Consider the following 10,952-nt stretch of genomic DNA (forward strand, 5'->3'; position numbering starts at 1 on the left):
TCCAACACTTTTCAATTAGTTCTGGCTTCCACAACCAATAAAAACTATATTGTGGTTCGATAACTTTAGCAACAAAAATCTCACATGTTTTTTTTTTCGTAGCACCAAAAATCAATAATTAAATTATATATATATTTTAAAATTTTAATGATAATAGTAATTTTTGATAATTTTTATTTAATTGGTATTTTAGAAAAAATTAATATTAATTAATAATATACTTGTTATCTTAAAATTAAGAATAAATGGAAAATAATATTATAAAAGCAAGTGTAACTACTCTCCCCCAAATTTGTAAACAAAGCATACATAATAAGCTTTTGGCTTTATCCAGCTTTACATTATGTACCTGCTGCTAATCCCACAAATGCACAATGTAATTGAATCCTCCGAGTTATCCAGCAAAGGATTCGTCAAATTCTATGATAGCCTCGGAGAAAACTAGAAACAAAGAAAAACATTTGCTGCTTTTTACTTCAAATTGGTCTTTTGTAACAACAATTTTCATTAAAAAAACACTTGATTTAATTGAAATGTGATGGCAATTGTACGTGTATATATAAGAATGGACAACAGAATAAGCATCTGAATTCATTTGTATTGTTCTGTAAGGTAAAACATCTCTCAGCATCAAATCCTATAGGTAAGATCACTTTCAAAACAGTATCATTGTTTTTTGTTTCACCTTAAACATGTTACATCCTTTTCCTATATAAACCCACCACTAACTAGTCTAGTAGTACTCTCATATTATCATAACATTCCATTACTATTTCTGAAGAAACTAATTAGCATTGTTTCAGCATTTTTCTTCTCTCATCTCAACTTGTGTGGATTAAGCAGAAGAAAAGAAAGGAATTGAATATTCAACTTCATGGATGTTGCACACTTTTTGTTTGGCATATTTGGTGAGTTAACTTGGTAAAGTTTTACATAACATTTGTTCTGTTTCTCACTGTTTTTCTTGGTTTGTTCAGGCAATGCTTCCGCCCTGTTCCTCTTCTTGGCACCGGTGTATGTATTACTTCTCTATATGAACTTCTGATTAAAAGTGTGTCTGGTTTTTGACATTTGTCATATTTTTTTGAATGTGTGAATTAAGTGAAGTTTTGAGTGAAAATTGTGACAAATTGAGTTTTGTACAGGATTACATTCAAGAGAATTATAGTGAACAAATCCACAGAGCAGTTTTCAGGCATTCCATATGTTATGACACTGCTCAATTGTCTTCTTTCTGCTTGGTGAGCTAGTTTTTGCTTGGTGCTTAATGTGTTAGTCTTTTTAGTCTCTCCTAATTTGTAACATCTACAGGTATGGTCTTCCTTTTGTGTCTCCACACAACATACTAGTATCAACAATAAATGGCACAGGAGCAGTAATTGAAATCATATATGTTTTGACATTCATCATATTTGCACCTAAGAAAGAAAAGATCAAAATCTTTGGCCTATTCACCGGAGTACTATCTGTGTTCTCCGTTGTCGTTTCCGTGTCGCTCTTTGCCCTTCACGGTACACCTAGGAAGATCTTCTGTGGCTTCGCCGCCGCCATATTTTCCGTCATCATGTATGGTTCTCCTCTCTCAATTATGGTAAGCCAAGTCTTTTTCATTAGTAAGATACTTGAGCATTTCCACAAACAGGTTATCTGCATAATCAAACACACAATTATCACTAGTTAAGGCAACACTATTATGAAGCCAATATATGCAATTGATTGGTGATTTGAAATAACGTGCAGAGATTAGTAATCAAAAGCAAAAGTGTGGAGTTCATGCCATTCTTCTTGTCACTGTTTGTGTTTCTTTGTGGCACTTCTTGGTTTATCTTTGGTCTACTAGGTCATGACCCTTTTATTGCTGTAAGTTAATCTTTTCGGTTAAAAATATTTGTTTTTGACTAAATTTGCAAGTTTAAGTTAATAATTGTAGTCTCAAGAAGAAATTTTCATTGTTGAATGATGATTTTTTAGGTACCTAATGGTCTTGGTTCTGTTTTGGGGGCAATACAACTTATATTGTATTTCATATACCGTGACAACAAAGGTATTCAGAAAAAACATGGTCTAACAGAGGAGAATTCAATGGAAATGGGCAATAGAAAGACACATCATATGAAACAATCCAATGCAAATGAAATTCAAGGGTGACATTTCAAGGACATTGTGTGATTCAAAACAATATAGTGTATTTTGGCAACATAAGATGTAGCTGTTTTTTTTATTCTTCCCATTGATTAGACACAAGTGAGTAGTGATGATCTTTTTCCTTGTAGCCTATAAAATAAAATTGGAAAGTAGTACTAATTATTTTGAGTTTAATTCTGATATATAATTTGTGAAAATACTTTTATATAGTTTTTTTTTTTAAATTAAATTTTGGTATTCGGCCTTTGCTATCAACTAATCTAAAGAGATCAATTTTATTGTTTACTTGTTGGGGTCCATTTAAGTACGAGCAAGACTCTATATTGTTAACACATAATGGTATCCGAACATGAGATTTTGAGATGAGTCCCGTCTCAAGACCTAAACTTTCACCACTAAGCTAACCCCAAAATTTTTATATATTGATTATCTATCATAATTCTTAAATTAATAAAAATATTTGATTTTGATTATAACTAAATTTAGAATCAAAGATATCACTGGTCCAAACTATACAAATACTTTTTACTCAAATATGAACGGGTTCTTACTCAAATTCTCTTCTTTTGTTAACTGATTATATCGGAGTCTCTACTCTTATATTGATTGCTATGTAATCTATTTTCTTTGGGCTTCGATCTTCTTTCTTAGAAAAAACTCATATTTGTTTTGTCCTGTAATCAGAAATAGTTGAGTAGGCGATGAAGAATCCTGAGTCGGGTGTGCTAATCTCCGATACGGGGGTGGACCTGCATGGTCAGGGATCCAACGCCCAAGTCAGTTCAAGATTCAAGATGAGTGTAATGGAAAGTGGAGATCTTAAAAGTGTACCTAGTATTTTGTGCGAAGTGACTTTATACCTTGAGTCATGTGCATTGGATTTGCATTGATTTGAGCCTGACCGGTTTAGTCCTTTGGCCTGTCCAAAACAGTTTCCCTTAGGACTTGTCAGGCGTGTAAAAGTCGGGGAAGTCTTTAGCGGTTATGGCCGACCTCCAATAATATCGTCTGATTCGAGTTAGAAGTGAAAACGTTAGGAGTTAGTTGAAAACATATTAGGAAAAAAGCGCATTAAATGCATTTCTATCACTAAAACGTTTCACTACTTCTTTTTGACTCATGGCCTGAAATGAATAGTCAGGGCATGAGACTGCTTATAATACACTCGAATGCACTTGAGTTTGTTGGCATTTTCAAGGAAAATCCAAGCGTTGATTTTGTAACTTCATTTTATAGCTGATCTGGCTCGTTCAATCGCCTTTGCCTATATATAGGAGCGGTTGGGAACTGAGAAAAGAATTTCATAATCCTTGATATCCAGTTTCCTTCATAACCGTTTCTTACTAGAAAATGTTTCACTCTCTTCCTTTTGGAAAACACTTATTAGAGTAGTTGTGGCTCTTAATTCAAAGTTTATGCCTTTATTCATTCTTTTGCCTTTTCACTCTCGCATCTCCATGTACCCTTCTTAATTCATGCTTTTACCTTCAGGATTTCCTATATTTTGGTCAATATGAGTGATAGCCTTATTCACACAGATAGTGATTCTGAGAGTGATGTCTCTTCCGCTACATGAATGAGGGTATCTCCTAATTCACAATCCCTTTCCCTTGTTTATGATTACATGAGCCACGAAGTTGTGTCCTTGATCAATGATTATGATTCAAAAGAGGTATCTAGGAGCTCCCTTGATAAGAAGACTCCTTCCCTGGATTCTTTCGCCGCCCTCTTGTCAGATGATGACGCGAGGGAGGTCACACCAAGGTTCCAATGCCCCTACCCATTTTGTCAGATGTAGAAATACGATTTGCTAAGTTGATTAGAGAACACACTAGGGATTATGTCCAGGTTTATTGGAAAATTCATAACTATGAAACTGGATTCTTCTGCTATGCTCTAGATGATTCTTCTCGCTTCTAGAAAAATAGATTCTTAAAGTATAGGTCTTGGCTTCAATTCCATTCTATTGTCAATTTTTACCGCCTCAAACTATGTCCCTTTCCTGTCCATATTTGTTTACTTTTCGTTCATTCAAACCCAAGCTCGAAACTATATAAACTATTGAATGGCATCTGTCCATCTCTGTGGATACGATAAATTCTGGAGTAATTTTTCCAAATCTTTTGTTACTTGCCGCTATGCCTGCTTCAACAGTGATATATATATATATATATATATATATGTCTGTCTTTGTTCCAATTGTCTTGGTTGTATGAACTGTATAGATTTTTGTATTTAATGCGAAACATCGAGAAAAAAATGACATTTCTCTGCCAATTTTTTTTCTGCTACTAGCAACTGCAAATATACTTTTGATTTTCAATCAATTTTAACAAAAAAAAAGGTTCGTACCAAAAATATACTACCAATTTCAAAAAAAAAAAACATTTTAAAAATTGCGTAGGATCTTTCTTTTAGACATGAGGTGGAATACAAAATTCTCCCGAAAAATTAATGTTATTACTTCGAAGATCCAAGTGCTGCAAAATAAAATTGTTGTAGACTTGTATCCCATGTTCCTACAACTAATCAAAATTGCTCACCGTCTCACCAAATGATTTAGGCATATATGATTCAATCAACTTAAAAGGTAAATTTGGTGTGATTCCTTAGGCATGTACACTATGGCTTGCATGATTTGTGGATTGCGACTAGCAAGACACTCTTATATATGATTAGTGGATTGTGATTAGCATGAATATATATATATATATATATATATATATATATATATATATATATATATATATATATATATATATATATATATATATATGTGTGTGTGTGTTTTGTTATCAATACAAATAATATGATAAGTATTCATGGTGGAAGTGTATGAGAAAAGCCTCTCTTTTATTATTTTTTATATAATTATTATTCATTGATTGTCGTTAAACAACATATGTATTATTTTCTTCAATTTTAAAATATTTCTACTTTTATTGATCACCCGCCTCATCTTTAATGTGGATTGGATTTTTCCACCCTACTTTCACCCATAAAAATTATATATTTACAAAAATACATGTTTTTTTGTTTCTGTAGCATCAAAAATCAATAATCAAATTAAATATTTGAAAATTTTAATAATAATCATAATATTTGATAATTTTTATTTAATCGGTATTTTAGAAAAAATGAATATTAATTATAGTATATTTGTTGTCTTAAAATTAAAGATAAATGGAAAATAAAATTATAGAAAACAAGAGTAATAATTAAATTTAATTAGTCTGGACGGGACAGGTGAATGTGGGAGAGGTATAAACATACATGCCTCCCTAATTAAGTTAGCGTGTTTTTGAATTTTGTCAAAATCAAGGTTTGAACCTTGTACCTCCTACTTACCACAACCTTGTATATCCACCAAGCCACTTGTATTTCTTGTTTTATAATTGCAATGCATAAGTATATATTACATACTTGTGTTAATTTTGTTTAAATGAATTTTTTTAAATGAAATGTGTTAAATTTTGTTTAAATTGTTGAATAGTTTAAATAGTCTAAATATTTAAAAAATAGTCTATATATTAAATAGTACAAATATTTATTCAAACATTATTTTTACTTTATAAATAAACTTCAATATGTATGATATATTTTAAGTACTTTATAAATTCATTCAATGTACAACACATTTTTCAACTCAATAATAAATTGGAGACCATATATTTAATTTATACGTTAATTCAAAATATACTTTTTTTGAAATAAATTTTGTTTTGTTTTGAATTTTGGTAATAATTGCTGTTTTGTTTTGAATTTTGATAATAATTATTGTTTTGTTCTAATAAATAATAATATACAGTAATAGAAATAAATAAATAATAAATAATAATATATTGTAACATAAAAAATGCATTTAAAAATAGCATACATTACTGTACCAAAAAAAGAGAGGAAACATTGCATTTAAAAAACAAACAACATTTAATGCATTTAAAAATCAAATATCATTTATAATCAAATAGCATGCATTGCAAATAAATATCAACTAGCACAAGTGGCTTAGTGGAAATGAATGAAAGAAATGATTTAAAGGGAGTGGGTTCGAAACCTATTAATTCAAAAACACGCTAACTTACAGGGACGAAGGGACTATTTAAGCCTCTATATATATATATATATATATATATATATATATATATATATATATATATATATATATATATATATATACAAATAATATGATAAGTATTCATGGTGGAAGTGTATGAGAAAAGCCTCTCTTTTATTATTTTTTATATAATTATTATTCATTGATTGTCGTTAAACAACATATGTATTATTTTCTTCAATTTTAAAATATTTCTACTTTTATTGATCACCCGCCTCATCTTTAATGTGGATTGGATTTTTCCACCCTACTTTCACCCATAAAAATTATATATTTACAAAAATACATGTTTTTTTGTTTCTGTAGCATCAAAAATCAATAATCAAATTAAATATTTGAAAATTTTAATAATAATCATAATATTTGATAATTTTTATTTAATCGGTATTTTAGAAAAAATGAATATTAATTATAGTATATTTGTTGTCTTAAAATTAAAGATAAATGGAAAATAAAATTATAGAAAACAAGAGTAATAATTAAATTTAATTAGTCTGGACGGGACAGGTGAATGTGGGAGAGGTATAAACATACATGCCTCCCTAATTAAAATCCGAATTTTCCCTGCATTTACACTCGTTATCGCATCTAGTTAAATCGTTTTTCATCCATTAAGTTTGGGACGGTGAAGTCAGTTCCGACCGGTTTTGTTTTTTTTCTTCATATAAATGTGTGAGTGTGCCACTCAATGTCTGTGGTCTGTTTTCAAACAAATTTGTGTAGCCCATTGAAGATAAAAAGAAAGAGAATATGCATGGGGTGTTTTAACTACTCTCCCCAAAAATTGTAAACAATGCATACATAATAAGCTTTTGGCTTTATCCAGCTTTACATTATGTACCTGCTGCTAATCCCACAAATGCACAATGTAATTCTATGATAGCCTCGGAGAAAACTAGAAACAAAGAAAAACACTTGCTGCTTTTTACTTCAAATTGGCCTTTTGTAACAACAATTTTCATTAAAAAAACACTTGATTTAATTGAAATGTGATGGCAATTGTTGTGCACACATGTTAAGGTAAGCCACCTATTTTTTTCTGTACCACATCTCGTGAGTTATGTACGTGTATGTATGACAATGGACAACAGAATAAGCATCTGAATTCCTTTGTATTGTTCTGTAAGGTCAAACATCTCTCGGCATCAAATCCTATAGGTAAGATCACTTTCAAAACAGTATCATTAATTTTTGTTTCACCTTAAACATGTTACTTCCTTTTCCTATATAAACCCACCACTAACTAGTTTTGTAGTACTCTCATATTATCATAACATTCCATTACTATTTCTGAAGAAACTAATTAGCATTGTTTCAGCATTTTTCTTCTCTCATCTCAACTTGTGTGGATTAAGTAGAAGAAAAGAGGGGAATTGAATATTCAACTTCATGGATGTTGCACACTTTTTGTTTGGCATATTTGGTGAGTTAACTTGGTAAAGTTTTACATAACATTTGTTCTGTTTCTCACTGTTTTTTGGTCGGTTCAGGAAATGTTACCGCTCTGTTCCTCTTCTTGGCACCGATGTATGTATTACTCACATGATTCCTTCTCTATATGAACTTCTGATTAAAAGTGTGTCTGGTTTTTGACATTTTGTCGTATCTTTTTGAATGTGTGGATTAGTGAAGTGTTGAGTGAAAATTGTGACCAATTAAGTTTTGTACAGGATTACATTCAAGAGAATTATAGTGAACAAATCAACAGAGCAGTTTTCAGGCATTCCATATGTTATGACACTGCTCAATTGTCTTCTTTCTGCTTGGTGAGCTAGTTTTTGCTTGGTGCTTAATGTGTTAGTCTTTTTAGTCTCTTCTAATTTGTAACATCTACAGGTATGGTCTTCCTTTTGTGTCTCCACACAACATACTAGCATCAACAGTAAATGGCACAGGAGCAGTAATTGAAATCATATATGTTTTGACATTCATCGTATTTGCACCTAAGAAAGAAAAGATCAAAATCTTTGGCCTATTCACCGGAGTACTCTCGGTGTTCTCCGTTGTCGTTTTCGTGTCGCTCTTTGCCCTACACGGCGCGCCGAGGAAGATCTTCTGCGGCTTCCCCGCCGCCATATTTTCCGTCATCATGTATGGTTCTCCTCTCTCTGTTATGGTAAGCCAAGTCTTTTTCATTAGTAAGATACTTGAGCATTTCCACAAACAGGTTATCTGCGCAATCAAACAGACAATTATCACTAGTTAAGACAACACTATTATGAAGCCAATATATGCAATTGATTGGTGGTTTGAAATAATGTGCAGAGATTAGTAATCAAAAGCAAAAGTGTGGAGTTCATGCCATTCTTCTTGTCACTGTTTGCGTTTCTTTGTGGCACTTCTTGGTTTATCTTTGGTCTACTAGGTCATGACCCATTTATTACTGTAAGTTACTCTTTTCGGTTTAAAATATGATTATTATTTTTACTGAATTTGCAAGTTTGAGTTAATAATTGTTGTTTCAAGAAGAGATTTTCATTGTTGAATGATGATTTTTCAGGTACCTAATGGTCTTGGTTCTGTTTTGGGGGCAATACAACTTATATTGTATTTCATATACCGTGACAACAAAGGAACTCCTAAAAAACATGGGAGTACAACAAAGGAGAATTCATTGGAAATGGGCATTGGAAAAACACATCATATGAAACAATCCAATGCAAATGAAATTCAAGGGTAACATTTCAAGGGCATTGTGTAATTCAAAACAATATGTGTATTTTGGCTACATAAGATGTAGCTGTTTCTTTGGTTTTTCCCATTGATGAGACACATGAGTGAGTGAGTTTCTCTTAAGAGATGATCTTTTTCCGTAGCCTAAAAAATAAAATTGGAAAGTAGAACTAATTGTTTTGAGTTTAAATTTGATATATTATTTGTGAAAATATTTTTATATTGATTATTTTTTAATGAAATTTTGGTATTTCTCATTTGCAACCAACTAATCTAAAGTGACCAATCTTATCGTGTATTTACCGAGGGTCCGTTTAAATACAAGCAAAATTTTATATTGTTCACACACAACCGTATTCCAACATGAGATTTTGAGAGAAATTCAATCTCAAAACTCACACTTTCACCACTAAGTCAACCACTGAATTTTTTATATTCATAATCTGTCAAAATTTTTAAATTAATAAAAATATTTGATTTTGATTATAATTAAATTTAAAATCATACATATGACTAGGAGTGTATCTAAACACCTGTCGAAACTATATAAATAACTTATACTCAAATATGAGCGAGTTCTTGCTCAAATTTCTCTTCTTTGTTAGCTAATTATATTGGAGTCTCTACTCCTAGAATGATTGCTATGTAATCTACTTTCTTTGGGCTTCGGCCTTCTTTCATAGAAAGAAATCATATTTGGTTTGTCCAGTGATAAAAAATAGTTGAGTAGGTGGTGAAGAATCCTGAGCCGGGGGTGCTAATGTCTGATATAGGGGTGCGGGGGTGGACCTGCATGGTCAGGGCTCCAATGCCCAAGTCAGTACAAGATTCAAGATGACTGTAATGGAAAGTGGACATCATAAAAGTGTACCTTCTATTTTGTGCGAAGTGACTTTATACCTTGAGCCATGTGCATTGGATTTGCATTGATTTGAGCCTGACCCGTTTAGGCCTTTGACCGATTCAAAACACTTGCCCCTAGGTGTAGCGGGGAAAATCTGAGATCGAAGCCATTGGATTTGACTTGACTCATTATTCCAAAGGAAATGGGAAAAAAGCGAAATAAACCTAAAAAGAAGTTTTTGAAACAAAAAAAACAAAAAAGTGAGATCTTAGGTACGGGTGTTGTTTATACAAGGGGAATATTTTAAGCACCCCTCATATTTGTGGTACTCCACACCTTTTTAAAAATATGTGTTTATTAAAGGGTATTGTGTGCAAAAGAAAAAGTTTTGTTTGTTTTTAAAATAAGCTCGGCAAGACATTACATCTTGTGCCTACATACCTCCTCGGTGCAATGGAGAAGTCAGAGCTAATGTAGTTCCGCTTAAAAGGGAAAAAGGTTTTTAAAAGGAATAGACACTTTATCATCTTAGGAGTGAATACTTAGCCATTGATCTTAAACATGAGAATAGATGGATCCTTTGCATCACAAATGAAAGAAGGGCTCCAACTTGGATAAAATCAACAAGTATATCACTAGCTCTCTCAAGTGGAAAAGATTTCATCATATCAATCAATATCAAGATCGTAGGATATCACAACTCACCACAACAATTAACCGTGTCTAAACTTTTAAAGAAAAGCCATTAAGGGCAAAATATATTTTTAAAGAGAGATTTTTAAAAGAGTTTGCAAACATAAGAAGGTTTTGGAAAAAGGGAGGAGATTTTGAAAATCTAAGAAGGACGAAGAAGTTGAAGGGACTATCCTAGAGCATAAAATAAAAACTAAGGAGAAGAACGATCTAACCAAATAAGAAGCCAACACTTAACATTAAGAGTCAATGTAGATTTCCAATCCTTTGGACTACCAACATTGAACCAACATAATACCAATTGGGGATCCAGATGAACTTGTTTATCTTTAACACAACTTTCACCAAGCCTTTAGAATGCGTCATAAGCTCTTGACAGAAATCGGGCAGAGTAACGGCTGTGTACAGATGAATTCCTTATCACAATGCCTTGGAATTAACCATCAAGGACTTTCAATGAAACACCTGGATACACAAAAA

General features: G+C 31.9%; 1 protein-coding gene across 5 annotated transcripts; it reads left to right on the forward strand.

Moving 5' to 3' along the window:
• Positions 1 to 301: 301 nt before the first annotated feature.
• On the forward strand, positions 302 to 9,105 carry LOC131661348 (bidirectional sugar transporter SWEET1-like). Of its 5 annotated transcripts, XM_058930864.1 has the most exons (8): positions 6,895 to 7,282; positions 7,390 to 7,420; positions 7,581 to 7,685; positions 7,753 to 7,789; positions 7,933 to 8,028; positions 8,099 to 8,378; positions 8,528 to 8,647; positions 8,763 to 9,105. In XM_058930864.1, the coding sequence occupies exons 3-8, from the start codon at positions 7,652 to 7,654 to the stop codon at positions 8,940 to 8,942; spliced, it is 747 nt and encodes a 248-aa protein (XP_058786847.1). In that variant the 5' UTR covers positions 6,895 to 7,282; positions 7,390 to 7,420; positions 7,581 to 7,651; the 3' UTR covers positions 8,943 to 9,105. The 5 variants fall into 5 exon arrangements, with proteins under 5 accessions (XP_058786845.1, XP_058786848.1, XP_058786847.1 ...); XM_058930862.1 differs by lacking the exons at positions 6,895 to 7,282; positions 7,390 to 7,420; positions 7,581 to 7,685; ... (2 more) ...; positions 8,099 to 8,378; positions 8,528 to 8,647 and adding exons at positions 302 to 643; positions 804 to 908; positions 978 to 1,014; ... (1 more) ...; positions 1,312 to 1,591; positions 1,741 to 1,860; XM_058930863.1 differs by having other exon boundaries at positions 6,896 to 7,420.
• Positions 9,106 to 10,952: the final 1,847 nt, after the last annotated feature.

This window comes from Vicia villosa, linkage group LG3, assembly GCF_029867415.1.
Source record: "Vicia villosa cultivar HV-30 ecotype Madison, WI linkage group LG3, Vvil1.0, whole genome shotgun sequence".
Classification (NCBI taxonomy): Eukaryota; Viridiplantae; Streptophyta; class Magnoliopsida; order Fabales; family Fabaceae; genus Vicia; species Vicia villosa.

What these genes read in the sequence shown, in the direction of transcription:
- LOC131661348 (XM_058930862.1), top strand. Translation starts at nt 875, where the DNA reads ATGGATGTTGCACACTTTTTGTTTGGCATATTTG. An exon ending in AATTGTCTTCTTTCTGCTTG is followed by an intron (nt 1,242 to 1,311) that starts GTGAGCTAGTTT and finishes TAACATCTACAG; the next exon opens with GTATGGTCTTCCTTTTGTGT. An exon ending in GTTCTCCTCTCTCAATTATG is followed by an intron (nt 1,592 to 1,740) that starts GTAAGCCAAGTC and finishes AATAACGTGCAG; the next exon opens with AGATTAGTAATCAAAAGCAA.